At 42.8% G+C, this 27,954-nt stretch overlaps 1 protein-coding gene across 1 annotated transcript; it reads left to right on the top strand.

Moving 5' to 3' along the window:
- Nucleotides 1-90: 90 nt before the first annotated feature.
- Nucleotides 91-27,954, top strand: DHRS3 (dehydrogenase/reductase 3). Its single transcript, XM_002194427.7, has 6 exons — nucleotides 91-1,164; nucleotides 21,505-21,648; nucleotides 22,312-22,431; nucleotides 23,108-23,346; nucleotides 24,336-24,461; nucleotides 25,622-27,954. The coding sequence occupies exons 1-6, from the start codon at nucleotides 892-894 to the stop codon at nucleotides 25,704-25,706; spliced, it is 987 nt and encodes a 328-aa protein (XP_002194463.4). The 5' UTR covers nucleotides 91-891; the 3' UTR covers nucleotides 25,707-27,954.

Consider the following 27,954-nt stretch of genomic DNA (forward strand, 5'->3'; position numbering starts at 1 on the left):
AGCACGGCCCCAGGTGGCCCAGCACGGCCCCGGGTAGCCCCGGTGGCCCAGCACGGCCCCGCCGCCGAGCCGCGCTCGCTGCCGGAGCGGCGGGGGAGGGCAGAGCCGCAGCCACTCCCAGGAACAGAAGTGAAATCGCCCCGACACTCGGACTGTCAATCAGCATTAATGGGCTATAAAAGCTCCCCGGCGGCACGGACGGCAATAGGCGGCAGCGGCGGGGCTGGAGCGGGGCACGGCACGGCACGGCACGGCACGGCGCGGTGCGGTTCCTGCTCTGTGACCGAGGGAAAAACCGGGACAGGGGGCACGGGGAGCCAGGGACCGGCTCAACCTCTGCAACCGGCTCAGGACAGAACGTCTGCAGATATTTATAGATACTGAAGCAAAAACAACAGCCTCACCCTGAATAGAGCCTTTCTTAAAAAGAAGGTCCTAGCAATTCTATCTTATTTAAGCAATTTCCTGAGTCTAAGAATAGAAATGAGCTGCCTGAAAGGCACTGCAGGCTGAAATTTGGAGACATAGGCTGCTTTATTTTATTTTTCTAAATATAAAAATCTTTCGTTTGGATACTGATTTTTTATGTGGGTATTTGCAGCGGAGGGATGTATTACTTTTAATTCTACTTTTTTTTTTCCTGCTCTCTCTTAATTAAAAAAAAAAAAAAAGCTTTCCAGTTAAAAAGCAAGGAAGCTGTTTTACCTGCGTGTGACAATCCCAGAGGACGCGGATCAAGAACCAGGGGAGTGACTTGGTCTTCTGCGCTACTTTTCTCCTACCCCCTTTTAATTTTTTTTTAAGGGGGAGGGAAGGATTTTTCCAATCCAAGAACCTCTTGCCCCCAAGTTTTGGAAGGGGGCTGAAGACTTGTCACCCATCCGGGGGTGCATGAAGGGCATTGCTTTTCTTTCCCTGCCGCCGTGGTTTTGTGGAGCTCTGGAAGAGAACTTTGCCCGGGAGAAGAGGATGATGTGGAAGTGGCTGGGCGCGCTGCTGCTGTTCCCGGTGCAGATGGTGTACCTGGTGGTGAAAGCTGCCGTGTGCCTGCTGCTGCCGCCCAAGCTGCGGGACCTGTCCCGGGACAACGTGCTGGTCACCGGCGGGGGCCGCGGCATCGGCCGGCACCTGGCCCGGGAGTTCGCCAGGAGAGGAGCCAGGAAGGTGAGCGGGGATGGAGGGAGGGGCAGCGCCCACCTGCTGCCCCACCTCTGGTGGGATCGCTGGGAAAAGGTGAGAGAAGCTCTCCTCTTGCAGAACTGACTCATGGCATCAGTTACAGCTCGCAAGTTGTCCTCTCCTCCTTCCCCGCGTCCTGCCTTTCCCCATCCATCCGTGAAAAGGCGATTCTGGGACAGATCCCCCTCGTGAATCCCCCTGTGCTGACAAAGGAGAGGTTTTTGCCTCAGCCCAGGTTTGCTGTGGCAGGAGAAGGAGAGCTGAGCGGTTCTGTGCGTGCTCACTTCCATTGCTGCTTCCTGGCACTGTGGGCATGGGGGTCACAGGCAGTGAGCCCTCATCTATCAGGGTCATTTCCAGGGTGTCACCCCTGAGGAGAGGGGCAGGTGGCTCTGCCACAGTGGGGAGAAGTGTTCTCTTTCACCCTGCTGGGTTTTAAGTCGTGAAATTAATTTTTTGTGCTTCTAAAGTGCCTTGTGTTTCACTTTTGGACAGCCCAGAGCTGTTCAAGGGGGAAATGAATGAGAACCTGGCAAGAAGAGCACAGCCTGAGTGGAAGATGTGGGATTATGTGCACGTTTCCTTTAGGAGAGAGGCTGAGAGTGGCTGGTCTGCACAGCAGCCCAGAAGTGCCAGTGTAGCTGGTGGGTCCATTCTCTTGCTCAGGATTTACCTTGAAACGTCCTGGTTTTGTAAACACAGGTGTGTTCCTATGTGTGAATCAGTCAGGGATACAGAAACACACATCCCTGAAATGATGTAGGATGGAAAGTTTCTTCTCCCCTTTTATTGGTAATTAAGGGGAGGACTGGTGAAATTAGACAGCTGCATAAATAGTTCTCTGTGTGAGAGGATGAATGAGAATAAACAGAGAAGAAAGAAGAGGAAAAATACAGAATGAGAGGTTATTTAAAGAAAAAAAAAATTGGACTTAGTTCAGGATAGGGTTTTATCACTTCCTTACACATGCATTACAGTTTTCTCTGTGTGGTACAGAGCTATTCTGGCGTGTAACTCCGAGGTGTAAAATATGTCAGCGTTGAACTTTGATGTTTGTCTGTGTTTGTGTTTAAACATCATGTTGAGATTTACACATTCTGGGAGTCAGAGCAAACAAGTTGATTGACCTTTGGATCCAAGAAATTTGCTGAAGGTGTATTTATATTATCTGTTGGAATACCACGCTTCATTATTTATTTATTTAGAGCGGCTGGTTGCTATGCTGAGCGCTGGCATTAAAATGCTACCATTTCTACAGCACATTGAAGAGCTGTTTTGCTGCAGCTGAGCTGGGAGCTGAACAATGGCCCTGAGGAGCCAGGGGACAGGGGCCAAAAGGAGACAGGGCTGTTAGAGAGAGAGCTGAGGATGGAATTACTGTAAACACACAGACTGTATTCTGTCTGTATGTCCTATCTGCAACATCTCTATATATTGTAAAAGGAAAGAATACATAATACATGAGAATAATTATTGGGAAGCTTTGTACTCGTCTCATATGATGTTCTGCAATGCTCTGTGTTGCTAGTTATTGGTTAGAACTTTGGGGTGTTTTGCCTTTTGGGATGTTTTCATGTGCATCATCAAGGTGTTTAAGTCTTTGCATTGACTCAATTTGAGTTAGGTGTTCTTTTCAGTTATATCATGGTGTCCAGTGAGTCACATTTGGCACTCAGCAAGTTCTGATTCCCCTGGTAGTGGCACTGCCTGCCAGCCTGGGGTGAGAGCACCAAAGTTGGCTTCATCTCCTTAGTAGTTTTAATGCCAATTTTACCTGCGTGTGGTAGTTTCCATTCCCTTTGCTGTGAGGTTTCATTTCTTTCCTGCTTCTGTGCTCAACCCTAAATTTGTGGAGTACCATGTACCATGCACTGCCTTCTGCTTGGCACTCCAATTTTACGCTTTGCCTTTGACAATCAAAAAGAAATGAAAAAGCCTTGGAGTGTCTAGCAAGTAATCTTTTGATAAGGCTTGTGAAAGCTGGCTGTTTTTCTCTTTTTACACTGTAAACTGCCTTACAGTAATATGCAACACTTGAATTATTGATCATAATTAATTACTTAGAACACATTCTGATTATCCAATGGTGTAGTCACCATATTCCAAGTTTAGAAAAAGACTTCCAGCAAAGGTCTGGGATTCTGGGGCCAAGCCCAGGCTGCCATGGAGGTGTTGGCAGCAGTGCCAGGGTTCAGGCTCTGGTGGAGGGTGTGCAGTGTGTCCTGACCAAGTGCTCCCAGCGCCTGCGCACACACACATAGTGGCGGGGTTTTGGAGGTAGGCGGCGATATATAACCATATTTTTGAGATTAGAATCTTCAGAAAGATAAGTTAGTTGGGACTGTGAGGATGTGAAACTTCTCTGGTAATTAGACTGGATGGGATTTCATCTTGCACTCAGTTTCAGGGGCTGGTTTTGTTGCTCACGAGCGAGATGTGTCGGAGCCGTTTTCAAGCAAGGTGGCAAATGTTGTATTTCACAAGATTATGAGTTGTCACATCTGCAACTTCTCTACTGTAAAATTTGAAGCTGTGAAGATGACAAGAAATAAATCCCAAAAGGGTTTATGCAAATGGACATACAATGTCTTGTGCTTGATTGATGAGCATGGAGATGAAAATTCTCAGTCCACTGGAATGGAAGTCTCTTGGGCATCATCTTGTAAATTCATCCTGATTCCCATTCTTTGCCCCCATTGCTCTGCCATTGTGCCTCAAATGTGACTTAGATAAATGTCTAGGATACAATTTCTTCTCAAGTAATGTTTCTTTTCTCAAAGATGTTGTTGGCCTCTGAAGAAATAGCCAATAAGGGCACAAAGCTGTGCCAGTTCTATTTGCAGTTTCAGAAGTGTATGTTATTTTTTTTTTCAATTAAGACTGCCAGCAATTTTTAGGCAATGAGAGACTTTAATCATCAGATCATCCCTGTTCAAGTGTGCACTGGGAGGTCAGAGGATCCATACTCAGTTTGTAATTTCAAGTAGTTGTCAAGAACTACTTAGTCCTGGGAGGCGCTGTGTATTGAAATGCTTCCTGGAGCACTTCTGGAAAAAGCCAAGAGCATGTGAATGAGCTGTATGCAGGGATGAAGTGGTTACAGATGATCCAGGACATGTTAGTGTTATTATGAGGGATGAACAGCACTGACTTTTCTCCGGAAGTGTTCAAGTGTTGTAATCCAACTTCCCAGAGATGTGTCCAGATTCATAAGTGCCGGCTGAGAAGCTACTTTGCTGTGGCTGAATCGCTGGAGAAATTAAATTCCTGCTTTCAGTCCCTTCTTGGCTGCTTGCAAAATTCAAAATTCTCACTTTTGCTTGCTTTAACTTTGAGAATTTGACTGTACCTTAAAAGTATTTGGTCAGTGAAGCATCACCTCTGCCTCAGTCTCACACACTGGTAGCTCTGTCAAGGCTCAGAGCTGTTGCTACTCTGGTGAGCCAAAATGGCAGAGAATGGCTGTGTTAATGAAATGGGAGAAGGAGAGACTTTTATGAGTTTATGATTTAATGCCTATGAAATAAAAATCCACTTCCAAAGCCTAACAGTGTTTTGCAAAGACTGCACTGTATAATCCAGTTAATATTGGAAAGACTGGCCCCTTTGAACAGTATTTCTTGTGTTGGAGAACAGCCCTCAGCAGATGTGAGCAGTCAGGGGGTGTAGGGGCTGAATGGGTTCATTCACTGCTCAGTAGAGTGGGAAACTGTGCCTGGTTTCTTTAAAGCCATTTGCTTTTCCTACACAAGTTTCAGTATAGTGCCTTTGCCAGGAAGTTTTCAGTCCTGGTTTTGATAGTCTCTAGTGAAGAAGTTTTGATTCCTATGTCTTTTGTATGTCTTGATCTTTGTTAGGTTTTCTTTTAGAAAACTTTGATCTCTAAAAATTTTCCTTGTCATTTTAATTTAGTTTGTTCACAGATTATCTAATTTGAGGTATGACTGACCAGGAAAGGGATGCTTGGTTCTTAGGCATTCTGCATTGTTAAATGTCAACAAAACCTAATAAAAGTAACTGAAAAAGATGTTAATAATAGGACTGAAACAGATTCCCCAGCTCTAGTATGTAATTTAGCATTCTTGTTTATCTGACAGTTACTTTGGAAGAGTTTCAAGGGCCTTTCCAGAAAAACCCAACAGCCCTGAAATCTCAACTGTTCTTTCCATCGGTATTTTCACAGCATTTTTCAAAGTCAGACCTCAGTGTCTACATTTTGGAAGATTTCTTGTTGTTTGGTTGTGCTGTCCCCTTTCAGTTCAGTGATAGTTGGGATGGGAAGAAGTTGAGGGAGGAAGTAGCACCAAGGAAGGGATGGATGAGAACTGTGCAAGCCCACACTGCTGCTGGAACCTGGAGTTTCCCTCAGTGTCTCTCCAACAGAACTGAAAACCTCAGAGGAATTACAAGTGCTTGAAAGCCTTGTATAACTGGAGGGGTTTAGCTGATTAAGATTTGAGGCTATTTTGTGTTTAGGCTGAGAGTATTGGTGAGAGGTTATGTAAAGAAAATGGTATCAGGTCTTAGAATTTAGCCGTGTATTCCCAGTAATGGAAAATTTGGCAAGTTTTGAGATGAGTTTATCAATGGCATGCTCCTCCCACACAAATTGCATCTGTAGGTGTATGAATATTTCACTTTGGTCTTTATGAATCACATTAAGATATTAGTTCACAGATTTCACAGACTACTCTGAGTTGGAAGAGACCTCACAAGGATTATCGAGTCCAACTCTTAAGTGAATGGCCCATATATTATTGTCCTGATTTATATGAATTAGTATATACCTTCTAAAAGTTTCTTTATAACACATACTAATGCTGTATGATCAAGGATTAACTGCACTGTGACTAGAGCTGGATATTAAATTAAAACAAATCTCCAGAAGTGAGGGCAGAAGAAGAACAGCCACTGCTGCTGTTTCAGAGCTGTGACTTTTTTTGAGGGGCAGGACAAAAGCTATGAGTGTCTCCCATGGATTCAGTAAGAGTTCTTATTCCAAATGTCTTAAAATATCAGTCACTCTCAAGCATTCATCTCTGGTTGCACTTTCAGAGCCTGTAGAAGAGTCTCACTGAACTGCATTGGAGAGTGTCTCTTGCCTGGCATCAAATTCCTGGTGCACTGGAATGGGAATATGCCCCAGACTTCATCCAGATGTGTTCCAAACCCAGAACCTTTTCTTTTGTACTGTACAAATGGGAAAGCATGAGATCCCTGCAGGAACCCTAGGAAGCCCTTCAGCTTCTGTCAGCTTTCAAATCCCATGTGCTGGGCCAGTTGTCAAGGAGACACTTTTGTTCTGCAAGTAATAACTGATTTCTGACACATTCATTCCTCCTCAGCTCTGAACATGACTAGGCCTGATCTGGCCACCCCAGAGAATATTAGCCCTGATAGAAGGAAAAGAGCTGGTTTAAAACGACTTGCTTTCAGACCTGAGAGGACTTGATTTTCCTCAGAATCTGATTAATCGCCATGTACTTGTTTTTAACAGGCATCTTGTTAACGTAATGAAATCAGAAAGCATTTAAAATTAGGTTCATAAAAGAAATGGACACAGTTCTGATGTACATTACCCAGTGCAATATTCCAGCGTGGTGCACTACATTTAAGGTGGCCTGGTTTTAAAAGACTCAGTGTAAAATTTTTATATATATATTTCGATTTCAGGGCTAAGAAACTGTTGCCAGGTGAGCATCTGTTCCCATTCTGAATGCTTTTCCTGCCCTGTGGTGGTACCACAATGACACACAGCCCATGTGTCTAATGGATTTCTTGCAGTCTTTCTGAAATGCAAAAAAAATGAGTGACCATTTGGAAAAGGCAATCTGACATTGTGTGAAAAGGATAATGTAATCTAAAAGGAAAGTGCACATTTTCTATGCTGTAGATATTTCAGTGTAATGAGAGTATTTACCTGTAGTGCAAATATGAGGTTGTAAGTGATTAATCTCTGCTGTTGCGTGTGTGGTTGGAAAGAAACCACCATAGGAATGCAGCAGCTTCAGGGAGATGTTAAATGATGGTTACTTTAATCTTCCTTACATTTAAGCAGTTAATCTTACAGTGAACTAATATAATAGAGCATGTCACAACTTATCAGCAACCAGAAGTACACGAGAGGAGCTGAGGAGTGAATGGTTTTCTATGTCATCCGAAATAATACATTAAATTGAAATTTTTGGTAAATGGTGAGAGCATAGATCTGACTGGGTGGCTTCATGGTCTCCAGAAAGGCTTTATTTCTCCAAAGAGTCCATCCTGACTGCAGCTTTATTTAATGGCTTCCTGTTGGCAGCTCCCTGCTTTGTTGATTGGATTCAAGGATGGGCAGAAGTGCCCTTGTTTGGAGTCCCAGGCTGCCATGGCATGGAGCCTGTGCTGGGTGCTGGTGCCAAGGCCAGCAGTTGCAATAACATGCTGAATAAGTGTCTCTGCCTGGCAGGCACCACCAGAATTTATCAGCTCTCAGATCTCTGGTGTCTGTGCAGCAGCTTGGACTGGAGCTGTTTTAACTTATAATTTGGAACATACCTGTCTTTTGTTGCTGGGTATGTTGTGAGGAGAATCAATAATGTTAACAAGAAGTGGTACTTGCAGAGTTAGTCTTGTCATCTCCCATCAAGATGCAGTGATGTAATGAGAAAATATTGTCCCAATTGAGACCATGCTGTGTTGGCACATCAAGATCCAGCACTTTTTAACATGCTGAAGGTCTGGCACCAAGGCAGTTATATGAGGCTTCCCACTAAATACAAGGATTGTGCCAATGCTGTAAAAAAAAATCTTAAAGTTTTAAAGATGAGGTTATATATTAATGTCATTGCAGTGCCTCAAAAACTGACTTCACACCAAAGACTGTTTAGCATAAAGATGCTAAATGTGCTCTGTAAGAACAACAGCAAAAGATGATGCTGACCTCAGGGCTGGCAGGGATAAAATAAATAAATGTGACAGTGGAGATAAAAACCAAAAGGCAACAATGAGTGCCAACACAGAACTCTCTGCTGATGAAAGCCAGAGACTGCAGCACCACTTGTTGAGCCAGTTTAAAGTTTTGGAAGAGGCATCATAGCAATGGAAGTTTTGAAAAGTAGCAGTAAAGAGTTTTGAAGGCTGTTTAGAGAGGTGCAGAAAGTGTGGTAAAAACCAGACAGGTTGTTTTAAAAATTACTGCTGGGAGGTAAAGGCTGCAGTAGACCTAATGCTAAATGAAAGGTGAAGGGAGTATGGGTAAAGTGAAAGTGAATATCTTGAAAGTGAAAAGCTGGAGGAGGAGGCAGTGAAATTCAAAATGAGCTGACCTGGTGGAAGCAGCAGATGAGGTGATGGATCTTGGGCAGGGGGTTGGACCAGAGGACATCCAAAGCCTCAGCCATAGTCTGATTCCATGATTCTCAGTCTCATTTGTACCACAGAAGGAAAAAGGAGGATTTTCTGAACTTCGGGGCTGACAGGAAGGTTTTGGGCCATGATGTTTCACGCCACTTATCTGAAGTGATTCATCCCTATTTTATTTGCGTAGTTTCATCACCTACAGTGACTTGTAAAAGTGCTGCTGAGTATTTATGTTGCATTTATGTCATGGCTCTGGCACAGGCTGGAAAAATTTCAGACTTGTAGAACTGTTTCCATCTGAAGCACTGTAGGTAGGTTTTACTGCATTATAAAAAAATCAAACATGCTGTTGAGCTAATGTCTGATTTAATTAGCCAGGCACAGCAGTTTGCTTTAAGAGTGGCCATAATCCATGCATACAGTCCTAAGCATTTGACTAAAACATTTTTAAGGAATCAAAGATTTTATTATTCTTAAGGCTGCTGTGGAAACCTGCTTTATTAGAGTGATACTATGCCGTGGATAGTAAAATTACAAAGGAGGAACTTAGAAAACTCTAAATACACTCTGAATTCCATTTCTCAAAGAGATCAGCAACGTTCAAAAGTCCTGGTTTTACATCAAACTGCCAGAGCAAATACCAGGAACTTGGCCTGACAGTAACCTGAGAGGAATGAAAGCATCAAGGCAATTAAAAAAAAAAAAAGAAAAAGAAAAAAAAAACCCAAAAAATTGAATAATTAGGACAAATAGATGATAATAATGAAGTTCACAGAAGCAGCCAGTTATTTAATTCTGCAAGAGTGATGGGGAGAAGAAAAAAGATAACAGTTCTCTTGATTGCCTTCTCATAAAATTGGACCAAGGGTCTAGAAATTTGGTATCTTTCCCTCTGAGCAGTTTGAAAATGTCAGCTAATGATTATTGAGTATTTGAGTTTGAGTATTTGTTTTAAAATCCACTAACAAATGCTGGTTAGTGTTAAGTGTTCACTTTCACTTTGATTCCTGTCCCAAACTGAAGGCACAAATCTAAACAGAATTGCTGCTTCAAGGTTTTCTGCAGGAAAGGGAGAATGAAAAGAAAATCTCTTCAAGACAGAGAACAACAGCCTCATAGCTGACCACTGAGAGAGAACAAACCCTGGCATTTTTAAACCAGGAATATAAAGCAGAAATTATTAGAGATTTTTTTTTAGCTAGGCCCAGACTCTGTTCTTCAAAGCATCCTGTCAACATCCTGAAGAGTGGAAAAGTCAGACCCAGGCACTGCCAGATCCACTGGCTGATAACACTGACGCCAGGAGAAAAGGGTCAAATACATGTTGTTTGACCTTTATCCCAGTGGGGATTAAATTGATTCTAATTAATAGACTTGGGAATAGATGGGTACCTTGGCAGAGTTTGTAATTAATTTAAATTGTTCATCCCATTAGTTTAGCCATAAACTATGCATAATTACAGTGGGATTTTGTGGACAGCCACCCTGATGTTGCCACCTTCTTAATTACAATTTACTGACTGCAGTGCTGCAGAGCTTGTTTATTTTGGTTAGCATAGGGATTTCTGTTGTCTTACACTGCCTGAGCAAATGTGTCAGTGCCCCATTTATGGCAATAAAATCCTGTTTGAAAGCAGCTCTGCTGAATCAGTTTTGCTTTAAGTGTGTGTCTGTGAGGTAAATGTGGCTCTCAGTGAGTAACCAGTGACAGTTGTACCTCTGAGTACACTTAACCAACATAAAATTATACATATTTTGAGGTGTATAAAAACAATGCCTGGAAAGACTATGTCTGTGATTATCCTGTAGTATGACAGTTTTAGCTACAGATTGAAAGGGTCTGTATAAAGATGGGGTAGCAGTTGGTGTGACTTGGCTAATAATACATTTCTTCCATTATCTCAGTGAAAGAGCCAAGAAGAATTGGTGCAAATGGAGTTTTCACTCAGTCATTTTCCCAGGTGTATCCATGGGTATTCTGTCATTTTGGAAGGTGCTCTTTCCCAGTAAGTCCTGGACTAGAATCCTGCTGTCTGAACTTCTGTGAGTGCTGGCCTGTATCAGAAAGTCATACTTCAGCCACTGAAGATCTTACTTCAGTGTTTCTTAGAATCTTCACTAAGGAGCAAATGCCTCCTTCATGGCCAGGCCTACATTTAGAAGACAGAAGTCACCACTCAAAAAACCATCATCTTTTATGTCATGCTTATAACTGGGGTTTGTTCTATTTGCCCTTTGAATCACCAGGTACACCGAAGATTTTCTTTGTGTCTGAAGAGCTGATGAACTTGCACCATTTTACCTGAAAGCAGAAATTCTTGGGTAATCTTTTTACTGGACCTCAAGAAAAATCTCAAATATACCAAGCCTAAATTATGGGAGTGAAGAGTGTTGCTGTAAAGACACTGAGCAGTTTGTCTTTCCATGCTCTTCAACAGAATGGATCAGCAATAACAGTGGGCAGTCAGATATTTCCTACATGAAGATTAAATTGGTGTTTGTCTTCCATCTGTCATTTCAGTCTCCTTGCTGGCAGTAAACAGAGACAGCTTGTCTCTGATCAGCGCTTGGTGGAGAGGGAATGGAAAATCCTGACATCCCCTTTCAGCAGCTTGGTTTGATGTTGACTACAACCTCAAATTCCCTGTACCCAACTCCTAAAAACTTCCCAGTGAGGACAAACCCAGCCTTAAGGGGACAAGGTCATGCTTCCAAGTGGGATATTAAAGGCATCCAGCTGGTACAAGTGCTTCTTTCCCAAATGGTAACAGCTCAGGGCTGGCTCTGGCCACAGTGAGCTGTCAGGAATTATGTCAGAATATTTCCAAGGCCCTTGGGAAATGCAGGAGTCCTGCCTCACTGAACTGAGCTGTTTGATTTTGGGTTTGGGATGTGCTGGTTGTGCAATGCTGCAGCTTTCTGCTGCTGGGTTGTAATCCAGGCCCCTTAGAGACCACTGCTCCTGCTGTGTTTATATTCCATGTGCTTATGGAAGTAGGTTTGTCTCTTCAAAAGCAAAGCCTTTAGCCATCAAAAGGGGTTCCAGGGTTTATTTCCCTGGATGATGACGTGCAACTGTGGCAGATTGTTGTGCGACACCTTTCCTGATGAAAGGGGTGTGTGTGCACACATGTGTGGGAAAGGGATCTGGCACTTTGTGTGTCCTTCAGAGCCAGAGTTCAGCAGTGGGTCAGCCAGCTCCTCCTGACATCACTGCACTTGTTTACAGCTCTCACTGAGCCTTCCTGATGCCTTTGACCACTGACACTGTCCCATCATAGTCCAGCATTTCTGCAAAACCACAAATTTAGAAGAGCATCTCACATTTATAGAGGGATTTTAGTTTTTCTTCCTCACTGACTTGAAAGGGACAATAAGAGATAGAAAATTCTTAACCACTGAAAATAAATTATGTTTATAAAATAAATTATATAAAATTATAAACTGCGCGTTTTCAGGTTGTTGTTGAAATTGTAAATGCACTAAATAATCAGAATGCTGGTTATAGACTGAAAAAAGATCCATCTCAAAGGGAGTTGATATATTTGGGATGAAGTTAGAATGGCTTCTTTAGCCACTAGAATAAATAAAAACAGTTAAAACACTTCTGGTTTGCATTTGAGTCTCAGATTCAGGCCAAGTAGCGTTATTTGTTTCAGAATCCAGGTTTCTAAGTGCAAATCCAGCACTGACAATCCATCACTGCTGCACATGGGGATTGCTGTCCTTCAGGCCATTACTTGGGTTGGGTTTGTCACTTATGTTTCAGTGGAAGCAAAAAGTGAATGTGAGTCAACCAAAAATAGGCCTGTTTTTTTAGGGCTACATTTCACACACTTTCTTGGAGCAGTTTCCAGATCCCCAATGCTCTGAAGCTGCTGGCAGGGAGGGAACCCTTCAGGCAAAGAGCTGTGCCTGTGCCTACCTTGGAACATGCTGAGAATTATTGTGCCTCAGTATTCTATTTCTGCCCCTCAGCTAAATCTCAGTTACTGACCAGCTTACTTCATATAGTTTATTTAATTGGAAAGGCAGGTTTGCCTCGTTCTGTGATAATTGATTTTATGTTCACATGGAAGTGAATTAACTTCATTTTGCATTGCAGTGGCCTGAAAAGCATGCAGTCACATCCAAAAGATGGTCACTGCCAGGCAGATGTAAGTTAGGAGTATGCTAAAGCTGGATTTTTATTTAAACCTCTTGTTTAAATAACTACCATTGTGTCAGAAACTGAACTTGAATTGCTTTGATCATTTCTGGGTAAAAGTAATGAACTTCTGTTTTTACACTTAGATACAATTTTATTTAACCAGAATTGTGCTGTTTTTCACATTTTTTGAAAGCAAGGTAGCTACTTCATCTTAACAATGTATTGAAAAAAATTGTATAATCAGTGGAAGATCCATGATGTATCCCTGGAGGGGAATTGTGCTCTGAAAGCTTAAAGTCCTCTGATTCCCATCCTCCTTCTTTGATTTAATAGACTGAGAGAGTTAAATATGTCCTGAAAACTGCCATTTGTACAACTCATGAATAGATTTTAGAGATTCTGCTCTGTTGCATAGCAACAGCCACCATTAAAAAATAACATTTTGAAAAGCACATTAAAAGACAGGCAACCAGTTAAGCATTTCAATATTGAAGCTTTCTTCTAAGCAGTGTCCTTTATTTCTTCAACTAAAATTCTTACAAGAAAGGCACCTTTTGACAGCTTTTATATGGTTTGAAAATGGTAGCAGTTCAGTTTTTCTGGAGGCAGAGAAAGGCTTGCAGGGGAGCTTGTCTGGAGCAGTTGCTGGTGTTCAGTTTATACACAAATTTAAGGCGGGCTATTTTAACTCCAATACTTCTCCAGTAACCTCATGGGAGAAGTTATTTTTTCAGTCAAGAGCTGCATCCTATTATGCACATGGATGATCTGGAGTATATTTTAGCCCTTTCTGGAGGGCAGTTTATAATGACAGCATTGGGAACATTATTCACCCTTAGGTTTCTATGGCTATTTTTGTTGCAAACCTTCTCCCAGCTTAACAAATTCAAACCCTTCCCTAGTTTTTCTTTTCAGTGATGTTTTGAGTATAGCATCAAATTGATAAATCTATATTTTTTATTTTTATAGAGCTCGTAGAGAATTTTTTTTATATATTCCCCAAAATAAGTGAAGTGCTGGTGAATTGCTCAACATGATTTAGTTTGGAGCAAAACTGAAGGTGTTCTGAATTAAAGCTGACAATTCTTTAAACTGGTAATGCAGCATAACTAATGCTTTTATAAGCCATGCAGGGTCTGTGTAGGAGTCAGTGCTGTCCCTGGGGGGATGCAGTGGCCAGCCCTCTACACTGGAAGCTAAAACCTCCCAGCATTTCAAGGTTAGGCTGCTCTGCTCCAGAATTCATCTCAGAAACAGAAAGGCAAACTCTACAGAAGAATCCACTTCGACTGGCACCCAGTTTGTAGCTGTTTAATTCTTCTTTTGCATTCATTTATATTGTCAGGTTTTTCCATTTTGTTGGTTAAGACTTTTCAGTTAATTGTTGATTGAAGAGGCAATTTGTGGGCAGTTTTGCCCACAGATGGTCAGGTGAGATAATACTGTATAGGAACCACTTTTTAATTCCATATGTCTTTCTCCTAACATTACCTTGTAATCTAACTTTTGGATTTTCCAGGAACAGTTATTGTTCAGTGTAGACATAACTTTGCATTGTAGTAAATGTCTAACTCTCTAACATGAACATTTAACCTGCCACAGGTTCTTTACCCACAGAGCGATATGCAGTAAGTAAAAATAATAATGCAGCATTTTGGAAGAAAAACGTGCACACAACTAAACTTCAGTGATGCTGAAATATCCCGTCAGACCATCATAGTAATTTCTTTTTCCCCTTTGAAATGTTATTTGCTGACTTTCTATCCCTTCATCTCGCAGGACAAAAGGGCTTTCTGCACCTGCATATTTACCCTCCCCACAATTTCCTGAGATCTCTGTGGACGTTTTTATAGGAACCTGGATTATAGGGATGCCGTGCCAAGCAAACGGAGGCGGCAGCAGCACACTAGTTATTTTTGCAGGGTGGAGTATTATATTTCTATTGGTGGATGTCTCCAAAGCCTTACCTCAAATACAGAACTTTTCTAACCCCTCTCCCCACCCCCAGATTCGCCACTTCTCCCTCCTCTGCAGCCAGAGAAATCTTCCTGCGGGATATTTCTGGCTTGGATTTGCAGGATAATTCTGCTTTGCATCCCTGCATCAGCGGTTCTCACAAGTGGCAAGACATCCACCCTTACAAATCTGTCCTTTTTTTGCCCCCCAGATGCTTCCCAGGGACCTTGCAGGGTGGGTGACAGCTTGTGGCCACTTGGTGCATTTTGTGCTGTGCACTCGGATTGACCCTGCCCCGGCGTTAATGGAATTGTAAAGGCTGACTCCTGCCTGACCTCTCCTTGCAAACAACCCTCACCCTTGCCCTTCCTCCTCTGCTCCCAGCAGAGCTGCTCCCAGGCCAGTCTGCACTCCCACTTCTGCTGCAGACGAAAGAAATTGGAAAAAAAACACTTGCAAAAAAATTCAGCATGGGGCCACCTGTCCTTACATAGTCCTGACTGTGAGAACAGTGGGCATTTGTTCCCTTCCCTTCTCTAAATGCCTGTTGTGCACACAGAAAATCACACGTTTTCTCTCCAAGGAAGGCCTCTGTTGAACAGCAGGCAGGTGTTGATATACTTCTCTGTGATATTTTTATTTTAGGTGCTGTTTGGTTTCTTTAAGAGGGAAAAAGGGATGGCTGAGGTACATCTGGAATTGACTGTTGTTTAGGTGAATAATGTTAATCCCATTGAGTGCTAAGTCAACATACAAACTAATAAAAGTTCTGACTCCACACTAAAAGGATTGGAATTCGCTCCTTTTGTCGCCTTCTGAAGTCTCTTTAGCCCTAATTTTTAATCTCATTACTATATGTTACTCCTGGACTTAAACCAGTTTATTATAAAGTCTGTGGTTTGTGTTTACCAGGGTGGCAGGATTAAATTTAAATTCAATTCTTACAGGCTTTACAACTGCAAAATAGTAATCCTGAAAAAGTTGCATGTAAAAATAGATACAACTTACTCTCTTGATTCTCCACATTAACATGCAACTTTCTCATACCTTTTCTCATACCTTCTCCTTTGCAGCTTTGATATTCGCTGTGGGAACTGAGAGGAATTCTCCACCGGCCTGCTTTGTTTGCTTACCTTTGCAGAAGTGTCACTAAGGGGCTGGGTTAAGTATTTTGACCTACTTCAGGCATCACAAGGTTCTTTTTTTTTTTTTTTTTTTCCCTTTCTAAAGCAAAGATTGGCTTTTCACACCGCAGGGCCACACCTTTCCCTGTTCCAGTAATCAGCCTTTAGCTGCCTCTCCCATGGAGAATCCTGAAAGAACTTGTCTGCCTTTGCCTGGGGCCAAGAGAGGGGAAGGGGTGGAGGAGAAAACTCTTCTGCCATTGACAGGCAAAGGACGTGGAGCTTTTGAGGCTGTGGGATTTAGATTCCCTTTCTCACGATATGCAAAACTCTGCCAGGATTATGGGACACACTGGAATGCATTTTTTTTTCGGAGGACAGGCTGTGGGTTAGTACCACCAGGCAGTTGTGAATATAGGGGGGATAAGGCTGGCATACTTCAGTGGATTATCTACACTTTGTACTTCCTAAAAGTATGCAGGAACTCGGAGTGTTGGGAGCAGAAAGGCTTTCTGTGTTTGAACAAAGGTCTGTGCAATTACAGATACCAGCTCACACAGAGCAACTTTTGTTCCCCTGGACTAGGAAGGAGGTTGAAAGGGGGAATGAAATGTGTTGACCTACCAACTACTTCCTATCTCTGCTGTGCTTGGTTTGGGGAGGCAGCAATAATGAGATCAGGGAGGAAGGGCATTTGTGTCTCTCTGCAACACTTTAATATTTCAGTGTCTTCAGATTGTATCAGGGAATTGCTTAGTGAATCGTAAAATGGAGAAGCTTTCAGAATGGAAGTTGTATCTGCTAATCACAACCCACCTTGTGCTGTAAAAGAGCACGAGTGAATAATTCTTGACTCAAACACAACCCAATAGTGGCAATTGTGGTAGGACACCTTCCCAGTACTGCTCCAGCTCACTGGAGGCAGAAATTCTAGCACAGCAGGTTTGCTGAAGATACGGTGCCAAAATAATTGATGATGTAAAAGGGCAGCATTCCTTGGCTGCTGTTCTTTAATTGTGCTAGCAGTAAAATCGGACTGAACAAGTTAACAAGCCTTGTAAATGATGTTAAGTTAGCTCTAACCTTGTGTCCTGCACTAGTAATATCCTTCAGTCTCTAGAAGCATTGATCACATGTTTATATTGTGGTTGATAGCGGCTTCAGTCTAGAGCAGTTTATATAAATTAGTGGCTTTATCTGATTTTGCAGTGGTCATAACTCTTCTTGTGTTATGGTGAAAGTCAGGCTTTGGCCCTGCAGGCAGGACTGGGGCTTTTGGCAGAAGCCAGTGCAGGTCTGTGTTATTCAGCCTTGCCTTAGTCCAGCAGCAGCAAAACCCTTCCCTCTGACTCCCCTGCGACCTCGGGACAGGCTCATTAGCAGATTAAATCCGGAGTTAAAGGATCCAGAATTAATCCTCTGGGAGCAGAGGACACAGTGCCTGCCCCTCCAGCTGAAAGGATTTTCCTAAGGTCAGATAAGGAGTTCTGTGACTCCAGATCAACAGATAAGGTTTGTTTTGCAAAAAATCCATTAATAAATCCTGGGAAAATCTGCACCAAGTGTGATGTCACAGCCCTTGCCTACTTTGAAGTTCATCAAGGGGAGGAGGGCACGTAGAGTTCCTCCGTCATCATAAATCTCTTTTTCCCTGTGCCCAGGGGTGGGATCCTGCCCTGCTGCCTCCAGCAGCCTGGAGTGTCAGGGGTGGCTTTCCCATTCCACCTGCCTCCTGGGGTCACACCGAGGCAAGCGTGGGCAGCAAGCCTTGGAGCAGGATTACCCACCTCCCTGGCACCTGCCCTCGCCACTTCTCTGGTCAGTAACTCTGTGAAAGGAGAACTTGCCTGCTGCAGCAGGAACAGGCAGGCAGGGTAGGATCACGAGAGATGAAGAAGGGGAAGAAATAAGGGCTGGATTCTTTCCAGGATGGAAAACTGTCTGTCCAAGAATTTATCCAAAATGCAAATTAAATATTCCTCTGTCCACCTCTTAAGTTACGGTGAATGGCTGGCTGTGCAGCATCCTGACAGGCTGGAAAATCATGAACACAGTGCCTCTCCTTATTCCTTCTCATTTTCCTCTGTCCAGACAGGAACTTCTGTGTCTGTTGGAGTCGTTCTCAGCTTCCATTTGGGACACACTTACTGCCAATTTAGCCTTGCACTTAGAAAGGAAAGAGGAGACAGACCAGACTCTGAGCCCCATGTCTATATTTGAAAAATTGTGCTTCCTAATAAAACAGACCATTTCCCAAACCACAGGTCTGGACTCCTCATGAATGCAGAGCCCTCGAACCCCAGCTGGGGCAGGGTGAAGTGATGCCTTTCTTGGTGTGTACTGAGCAGAGAATAATATTCCTTTATGCCAAGGGCTGCATCCCAAGGGAAGTGAAGAGCCAAGTGTTTGGGTGAGCTCAGCAGCAAACAGCCCCAGGCCCACAGTGGCTCATCAGGCCACAGGGAGCAGCAGGGTTTGTTCAGAGAACTGAGGAGTTTGTTGCAAATCTCAGGACCTAGAAAACCTCAGAAACATCAGAAAACTCCTGTGTTGCCTATGCAGAAAGACTATAAAGCAAGCCCTTCCCAAAGATGTTCAGCAGCAACAGAAGCCTCAACTGTGAGACAAATGCAGCAACTCCAGACTTGTCTCGCTGTAAGATCTGATGTCCTTGGAGGCTGGGGGGAAGCCTGTGCCAATTCAGTCTGGCCAGATGTAAGAGAGAAATTTAAAGTCTCATATGATCTCATAGGAGCAGTCAAGCTTGAATTTGGACCAAAAGCACATTGTATTGAGTTCTGAGTTTTATCCATCTGTAAAAAGTAGCAGAAATGATGGCAGGAGCCCTCACTTCCCACTGGGTCATCAGGGACCTCTCACAAAAGAATGGTCTTTTATTTACTGCCTTTCTCTTACACAGGCTTAAGCCTTCACCTGAGTGTGGACAGTATCAAAGACACGAAATCTCCTCATGGAAAGAAGTCAGTGTTGAAATTAATGTTGTCATCAGGATAAACAGCAAATTCTGTCTTCCCCAGATGGCCCCGATTTTAACGGGGTCACCTTGCAAGACTTGCCTGTAGGATATTAAAGGTCTCAATGAAACTGTTGGGGCATAAAAAAATTGTATATGCAAGAGTTGTATCACAGACAGATGTTCCTTTGACAGGTTATCCTTTGCTTAACTGTTCTTCCATGTACATTTGCTGACATTCAATGCATCAGTGGTAGCTCCTGGGAATAGGAGGCTGTATGGATGTTTGAAACAGATTGAAGTGAAGAGTGAGGGATCTACTTTTTATTTAGCGATAGCAGTGTGAAGTGCTGGAGTATTAGATGTGTGAGCACAGTTTCCTGCCTTACACTCTCCTTGTCTGACACCTTATTTCTCTTTCTCTCCTCTTCCTGTCCCACCTTCCATCACTCTTCGGCAAGTCACATCATTTTTTAGTGTGCACATTGACTAATCCAACCCTGCAAAGAGGGTGAAGTTCACCCGGATGCAAAACTCTGTGGGCATCAAACTCCATGTTTGCAGTTGATATTTTGTGGTGGTTTTTTTTTCCTCCCCTTTCCACAGAGGTTTTTCCTCCCCCTTGCCATGTGGGTTGTGGAAGGGAGAGCAAGTGTGCATTGCTCACAGCTGAACAGTATTTTGTAAATACTTCCTGAGAGCTTGTGAAATTTCTCACATGGTCCTGATTTCCCTTCAAGTCTGCAGTGTACACATGAAAAATATTCCTCGGTCTAGCCCTGGGATCAGAAGTGAGTAAATAGCCATCAGTTTTACAAGCTTTGAGGAGATGCCAAGCCCTGATGGCCAAGGGTGATAGGCTGAGACTTTAGAAGCCAGGCCAGTGCACAAGCTGCAATTTCAGCCATATGCTTTCTTATAGTTTTTAAGTGTGATCACAGCTTTTTCCTTGAAAATTACTTCCCCTGAGATAAGATTTCCCATGAAATGGCTCTGGCGTATTTATGCACACTCTGAAGTTTCTAGTTAACCAGATTTGCTAGTGCTCTGGAGAATTCCAGGATATAAATCTTATCAGTCTGGGTGTGTTTGTGTTCACAGATGTGCCAAGGACATGGAAATGGGATTAATTGTAAATGTAACTTGTTTAGGAAGTGGTTGAGGATTTGGGTACTTCTGCATTTTAGCCTTGCTCGGGCATACTAAAGAGCTCTTTGACCCTGCCAGAGATTAGTTTTAGTACCAGTTATGAGATAAGCTTAGCTGGTCCTTAAAAATAAGCATGTTAAAGCTCCCTGTCAGGGATTTGCTGTGGGGTAAGAATACTGCACGCATATTTTTTTTTATGTTTATATTGCTGTTATTAAGTTAATTGCAGGGATTGAGCAGTGATCTAAGGAGTGATGCAATTCAGACCTTTTTCATTCTGTTCTTCCAACTTTCAGAAAACGCAGAGATTCTTTAATCTTTGACGTGTAAGTGTGCTTATTTTTAACCATTAAAAAAATCAATATACTGGATTCATAGAGACTCAGTACACAGTAGTGTGAGAAGGAGCTATAATCCTGGATCACACGTGCTTGGAAATTGCACCTTAATTTTGCATTTTCAATGTAGCAACCATTTCTTCTCTCTCTTTTGGATCTTGCTCTTAGAGTCACAGAACAGTCAGCTGATTGCAGTAACATGCTCCATTCAGTAACTTATTTTTTTTTCAGAGCAACAGTGATTCACCATTTATAACATGATAAGTGCTGAGAAGACTTAGTTAAAGCCCAAAAACCATAGATCTATTAATTCACAGACGTCTTAAGTAACAGAGATGAAATTATATTCCTTCCTGTAGCCTTAAAAAATAGCAAATAAGGTTGTGTGCTCAGAAAAAATACTGTGGTTACATCTGTTTAGCTGCAGATTAATGTTTTGAAGGACAGTGGTGGAAGCCCCATCTCAAAATTGATGTTTTTGCCTCAGTAGAAAGAATTGCACTGGACAAAGCCCCATGATGAAAGTTAATGAACCTGGTGACTTTTCAAGTTATTTCTATTTCTGATCTCACTGATAGTGTAGAAATGCAGACAGGGCTGGCTGGTTATGTCTCATTGTAAATCAGATCCATGCTCCATTATTTGAATGTTTGTTCTATAAATATTCAGAATTCTCTTTGTACAAAAAGCAATGTTTAATTTTTATTGTGTTTAAAGGCAGTGGCAAGTGAAATGCTGCTTATGCTTGAAATTTCTCACTTTAGAAGTCTGTTGTAGGATGAACACTGGTTTGAAATGCACCTGAGACACCAGCCTGCAATTGGCATGGCAAATAATAACTAGGCTGAAAAAACACATTTTACTGCAGAGCAGATTTTACCTCCACATGTAAAACAAGAGGTAGAGAACACACCAGATACTCAGGAAGGTCTGTGGTTTTAGGATAAATTTGTCATTCTATATGTGTGTATAGCAAAAACAGAGATTTGAAGTGACATGATGCAGAAAAATTTCCAAACATTCCATATACCGGTCACATTAGGCTTAAGGTCTGAGTTTTTGTTTTAGCTTGTGTTGCTTGTAAAGAATCTGTAAACAGAGGACCAGCAGTGGAACACAGGTCCCACTTGATACTCCCCATGTAACAGAAAGTCATTGCTTTTCTTAAATGAAGCAAAACAACAGTGAAAGCACATCAAAGATTCCCATCAAGCTGCTGAAGTCAGAAGCATGTTTTAATTATTTTAGATACGAAACAGAAGCAGTTTGACTAACAAAAGTTTCTTGCTGCAGATCATCCTGTGGGGTCGGACTGAGAAATGCCTGAAGGAGACCACGGAGGAGATCAGGATGATGGGGACAGAGTGCCACTACTTCATCTGCGACGTGGGGAACCGCGAGGAAGTCTATCGGCAAGCCAAGGCCGTGAGGGAGAAGGTCTGGGACAACGCTGCTGGCAGGGGCTGAAGGGGCTGGGGGCATCACTCTGAACAAAAGGAGACTCAGGAGGGACCTTCTGGCTCTGCACAGCTCCCTGACAGGAGGGTGCCACCAGCGGGGTCCGGCTCTGCTCACGGGGAGCAGGCACAGGATGAGAGGAAATGGCTTCAAGTTGCACCAAGGGAGGTTTTAGATTAGGTATTACTGAAAATGTTTTCATGGAAAAGGTTGTTAAGCATCAGAATCAGCTGCCCAGGGCAGTAGTGGAGGCACCATCCCTGGAAGTGTTCAAAAACCATGTGGTTGTGGCACCTGGGGACGTGGGTTAGTGCTGAACACGGTGGTGGAGCTGCATTGATGATCTCAAAGGTCTTTTCCAACCTTAACAATTCTGTGGTTCTGTGATTCAGTATTTGATGAGAGAAAAATATATTGGGGAAAAAGAAGGGTGACCATGCAGATAAGATTGTACAAAGTCCAGCTACCTATATGAGGTGATCTGAAGGATTACCAGGCTCATAGGCAAGAATGTCAAACACAATGAAAATAACAATTTGGGCAATCGTTATTTGAAATTTGGGCAATAATGGCTGTTCAGCTCTAATGGAAATGGCTGGTTTGTGAGGAGAGATACCATTTGTGACAAGGTTTTTTTTGCAGGTGGGTGACATCACCATCCTGGTGAACAATGCTGCTGTGGTTCATGGGAAGAGCCTGATGGACAGCGACGACGATGCACTGCTCAAATCCCAGCACATCAACACCCTGGGACAGTTCTGGGTGAGAGAAGCTCTTGTGTCCCATGTAGAGTGACAGATGACAGTCAGATGCTTGGTAAAACCAGTTTGTCTTGAAAACAAGAGAGAAAAAACTATGTAAGGGGCAAAGGCTGGAGGAGAGAGGTCAAAAATGAACATAATTTTTTCAGTAGTGCTCAGTATTTGATGCTCTTTATTCCCATTCTGTGATTTCCAGTAAAACATTTGATGTCTTTGTCAAAGTCTGAGCTTACAGAGGAGTTTCCTGTATGGTGATGAGAAGGGAACATCAGAGGAGTGTGGGACTACAGGGAAGGGAGCTGTGAAACTCAGTCCATTTTGAATCAGACAATAGAAATGAAAAAGAGCTGCTTGTGATTTCATCACTTAGTTGAACACTTTATCCTGTAAAAGTTCTTAAGCCTAGAAGGCACTCTGTTCATGGCCTTTATCTGGGGAGTACTGCTTATTTATGTGCTGGGAAAGACTTTTCTTGTGTTTCTACACAAACTTTGCCCACTTAGAATCTCAGAAAATGACAAAACAACAAGGTCCTCTCCCCTCCTTTCATCACATAATGAACAGGAACACTTGGGCTTGTTGTGTCTGTGTCACCCTATTTTTTTCAGTCGGTGCTGTTTTTGTTGTATCACTGCTAAGCAAATTTTTTTTTTTCTTTTAACTCTCTTATTCTTCAGACCACCAAAGCATTCCTGCCTAGGATGCTGGAGCTCCAGAATGGGCACATTGTTTGCCTGAACTCTGTCCTGGCCTTGTCAGCCATCCCTGGTGCCATTGACTATTGCACCTCCAAAGCCTCATCCTTTGCTTTCATGGAGAGCCTGACCCTGGGGCTGCTGGACTGTCCTGGAGTGAATGCCACCACAGTCCTGCCCTTCCACACCAGCACAGAGATGTTCCAGGGCATGAGAATCAGGTCAGTCCGGGGCAGCTAGAATAAAGCATCTCATTTTAAATGAATCATCAGAATACACTCCTAATTAATGCTTCGTTTCGTTAAGAGAATTTGATGTCTCATTTGGCTGCCTGGGAACAGAGGGTCACTTCAGGCCACCTGGGACTCATCAGACTGGTTCCCTCGGTGTGCTGGGATATTCCTGCACCACCCTGAGCTGGGGGAGACATTGGCTGCTGCTGAGAGAACTGGAAGCTGTTTTTCCCTGCATGTGTTCAAGCCATACCAGAGAGGGAGGGGAAGCTATCTGCAATCGAGGTCATGCAAAAGGACCAGTCTGTAAATTACTTGAGAATTAGCAGTACAAGTTCCTTCTTTATTCACTAGAATACTTAATCCTTTCCCACTGAAAGGAGTGACAGCTACTTACTGAAGTGAGACTATCAGTACCTCCTTTTTACCCCTGTCCAAGAGAACAAGTAATGGCTGTCCAAATTAATCTTTTACAATGGGTAAAATAACCTTTAATAAAGACTGTGCTCTCTTAGTCAAGAAAATCTGCAGTGTCAAGCTATTGCAGGAGCTGGGAAAAGCCTTATGTTTGGTATTAAAAGCAATGGATGAAAATATTTGTCTTTCACCTGTCAAGAATTTGAATCAAGCAAAGAGGAAAAGAGAGTAGAAGGAAAAACACCATCACTGAAAAGACAGCATTTGGTATTGGTTTGCATTCAAATTAAGAAAAGCCCTGAATCAGGGCTCTGATTACTCTCAGCCACTTCTCCCTAAGGGCACCACCATGTACATTCTTAACTGTTTAGCTAACCCAGTAGTTCTAGTTGGAACTGGGCTCTCTTTTGGGCTTTTTGCCTGGAACTGGAATTCAGAGACACAGCCTGTCCTGGGCATGTTTGAAGGCCAGTTACCAGCAACAACTTAGAGTAACAGGACTTGGACACCTTAAAGAAGGAGCTTGGCTCACCTGTAATTATTTTCTTTTCTTTATTCAGGTTCCCTAGCCTTTTTCCTCCCCTGAAGCCAGAGACAGTGGCGAGGAGGACGGTGGAAGCTGTTCAGATGAATCAAGCCTTCCTGCTCCTTCCATGGACGATGCACGTTCTCGTTATCCTAAAAAGGTGAGTATTTCCTCTGCCCAGCAGCAGCCTGGCCCTGCAGGGAGGGCTGGCTCTGTGTCTGTGCGCTGAGGCAAAGCTCAGGCTGGCTGGGACTGCTCTCTCATCTCTTCCCTTGAAGGAAAGTCCTGGAAGCAAAAGGGAGACACTATATGAAATTCCCTTTGGAGATGGTTTCTCTTTGTATAACCCCTGATGAAACCAGTTTTGTTACCAAAATTTGGATTCTTGAAGTGTAAACTGGATTTTTGTCTAGGGAATTTCATCATAATTAACTTACACAGCTAACTGATTGGGATTTATTAAGTAATTTCTTGGACTCCAGGCTTTTTATTGTGCAGGATTTCTGAACCATAAGGCCTGGAAATCCCACCTGCATTTAGAGAGCATTGCCTGTGTTACATCAGTGAAACTATTAAATCAATATTTTTGTGTATGATCAGGACTGAAATTTTAAGGTCCCTAAGGAAAAAAAATCCTAATTTCATATCCTGGAAGAACCACAGAGAAAGGACATTCACCACTGTGTTTCCATGACAGTTTGTACTAAAGCCTTTGGAAAAGCTGCTGCAGTCAGGAACTGAAATAAGGCAATAAGACTTCTGTGGAAAATAATTTCAGTATTGCATTTCAAACAAGAAAAAATAATTCACAATAAATGCTTTGCTCTGAATGTAAAATTTGGAGTAAAAGTTCCCAGAAATTCTGTCAACAAGAAAAAGGGCTTTTCCATTTTATTGTAAGAATTAATAGATTATTTCTCATTACAGTAGCTGTCAGGAAATCAGGTCTCTATGCATACCTCAGGATAAGGAGGCCACATGCCTTGCACAGCCAGGTTAACCAGAGAATTCAGATTAAACCTGTATATATCAGAGTATAGTATTTAGAGGGAATCAAACATAATGGTTTCTTCCAAGGTACAGTTTTTACGGACTTTTTTGGATAAATATTTCTGTAGAGAAAGAGTGACTAGATGGAAATTTCTCCCTGTAAGCCTCCCCACAGCAGGAAACCGATGCCAGTTTTTGTCTGTGTCTCTCACTAGCTGGTTTTTGAACATTTGTGTATTTATGTCCATAAATGCATATTTACATATCTCTCCTTAGAACAGATTGAGGGGTTTGTCTCATCTGCTCCTTTTCTTTCTGCTTCCACACCAGCATTCTCCCCCAGGCAGCACTTGAAGAAATCCACAAGTTTTCTGGGAGCTACACCTGCATGAACACTTTTAAAGGACGAACATAGGCTGGCACAAGGACTGCTCTGCAGTGAACCCAGCACAAGCATGAAAATCCTACAGGACTGTAAATCAGCCAGTCTTGGCTTTCAGCCTGTTCATGTGACTTGTGCTGCTCTGAGGCAACACATTTCTTGCAGGTCATATCCATAGTAACATGACCTTTGCACAGGATTGAGTGAGTGGACTATGGACCCTTGGAAAGAAAAAAACAGAAAGTGTGAAATGTTTCTATGATGTTTAATTCTTTAGAGTTCAATTGTTAAATCTACTCATAGTTTTAAGATGTGATTTTTGGTTCTTAAGTGTCTGTGGGCTGTGTCAGTGGAGAGGCAGCACATCCCATCCCAAGCACACTTTGTGCCCTCTCTGCAGAGGAACTGCCACTGCTTTCAGTTCAGCTTTTTGAATGGGGAACTTCAGAATTACTTTGAAGAACTAAAAGATATGGACACTTAATGGACGCTTCCTTCTCTTTCTTCACTTTCCATCCCATGATGAAGCTGTTCCAGCACACACTGGGGAAGGAGCAAACCATGAAGCAATGCTTTCTTTGCTAAAGGCCACCCAGGACTTCTCTTTCTGGGCCCAAAAAGCTGTTGTACTTCCCCTGGGGAGGCTGGACAGGAAGGCTCAGGCAGCAGAGCTGGGAGTTTAAGTAGTGGAAGATCCTTTCTGTCACTGAACTCACATGTGAAATTGTCATTCTGATTTTTTTTTTTTTTTGGTTCATTTCTGTTAAAATATAAATATATTTTTAGTGTTAATCCCAGATTGCCACACATGTAGGCAGCAGCACATTAGGGATGAACTAAATCTAGAACTCAAACTAGAGCCTGCTTGTACAAACATACATTCACTGACATAATCCATGCAGGGGAAAATCCATTGTATCAACCTGCACAGTGAAGTGGAATAATGCTCTAAGAGACAGTGCTGTTGTGCTCATGAGATGTGAAATTTGGGAGCACATTTAGCAGAGACCTGATTAAATGCATTTTGAATTCATCTGGGAATAAACCCATTGTGCTTTAGGGACATTGAATCAGGCACTGATCAGCCAAAAGTGATAAATATGCTTGGACTGAGGTGCCAGAAGCAGCTAGACATTATTTATTTTTGTAATGAAATATTCTCTTTGACAGCCTAGGAAGGGCAGCGCTGCATTCCTATGCAAAATGCAGTGAGCAGCACATTGGAGCACTACTAACAGAGAAATTAATGTAATTCCAATACAGCAAGTCCTACTGGAGACACCTGAATGAAGTGCCTCAAGGGTGGATGTGTGATTAAAGGAGTGAATTTAGGACTCCTGACTCGAATTTCGAGCTTTTCTGTAGATGTCCTGTATGGCTTGGGGCAAAATGCATCATTTGAAGGAGCACCCTGACCTGCAAAGCAGATATTTCTAGTGTTTCCCTACCTCAAAATTGCAAGTCTGACTACCTAAATATCTATCAGAAGCTCAGCAAATTCAAATGCAACGTTATAGAAAGGGAAAGCAGTGTATGTTCATAGACCAAGAGGTTCTATACAAAAATTTAGATGAGGAAAAAACCCATATGCCCCAGTGTGTCATCTCCTAAAAGACTTCTGAGGTACAGCAGAAAAGCTGTGAGCTCTGTTTAAAATACTCCTTTGGTTCTGCCATGTAGAATGGAGACCTGCTGCTGAGATGCAAAGGTGTGAATGTTAAAATCAGGTCTGACCTTGCTGCAGACCCACTGGATTTCTCCTTTCTGGGGCTCTCCAGGAGGGAGATGCTGCCAGAAGTGCCACTCTCGGAGTTCCTCTGCCTGGGGCAGTGTTTGGAGGGGCTCTCCTGCCTGAGTCAGTGCAGAACTACAACCTGGAGCACTGTGACGCCTCTGAACATGTTTCTTAAAATGCAGTTTTCCTTGGAATTCCTGGATGTCTGGAGAGGATGCAAAGAAACTTCAATCTCTGTGATTTTGAGACCCGCCCTAATAGATGCTTCCAGCTTTATTTTTTGTCAGTTTTTTTTTTTGTTTTTGAGAAGCCCATCTCACTGAAAGGTCAAGTGCCATGAGGGGAGAACTCTTCCAGGATCTGCCTGGAATCCTGAAGGTACCAGGTTTATCAGGAGAGGTCTGAGAGAGGAACTTCCCCTGGTGCTCTCTGATCCATTCCAGTTTCTCATTAATCCCAGCTGGGTGTGCCAGGCTTGTAGCTGCAAGTGCAATCAACTGTGGTGAAAGAGCAGTGTCCCCTTGAAATTAAACCTTTGTGCTGAGA

This window comes from Taeniopygia guttata, chromosome 21, assembly GCF_048771995.1.
Source record: "Taeniopygia guttata chromosome 21, bTaeGut7.mat, whole genome shotgun sequence".
NCBI classification, from domain to species: Eukaryota; Metazoa; Chordata; class Aves; order Passeriformes; family Estrildidae; genus Taeniopygia; species Taeniopygia guttata.

Excerpts from the sequence above, each read along its gene's own strand:
- DHRS3 (XM_002194427.7), top strand. The coding sequence starts at position 892 with ATGAAGGGCATTGCTTTTCTTTCCCTGCCGCCGTGGTTTTGTGGAGCT. Across the intron at positions 21,649-22,311 it reads CCAAGGCCGTGAGGGAGAAG|GTGGGTGACATCACCATCCT; the intron begins GTCTGGGACAAC and ends TTTTTTTTGCAG. Across the intron at positions 23,347-24,335 it reads TTCCAGGGCATGAGAATCAG|GTTCCCTAGCCTTTTTCCTC; the intron begins GTCAGTCCGGGG and ends TTCTTTATTCAG.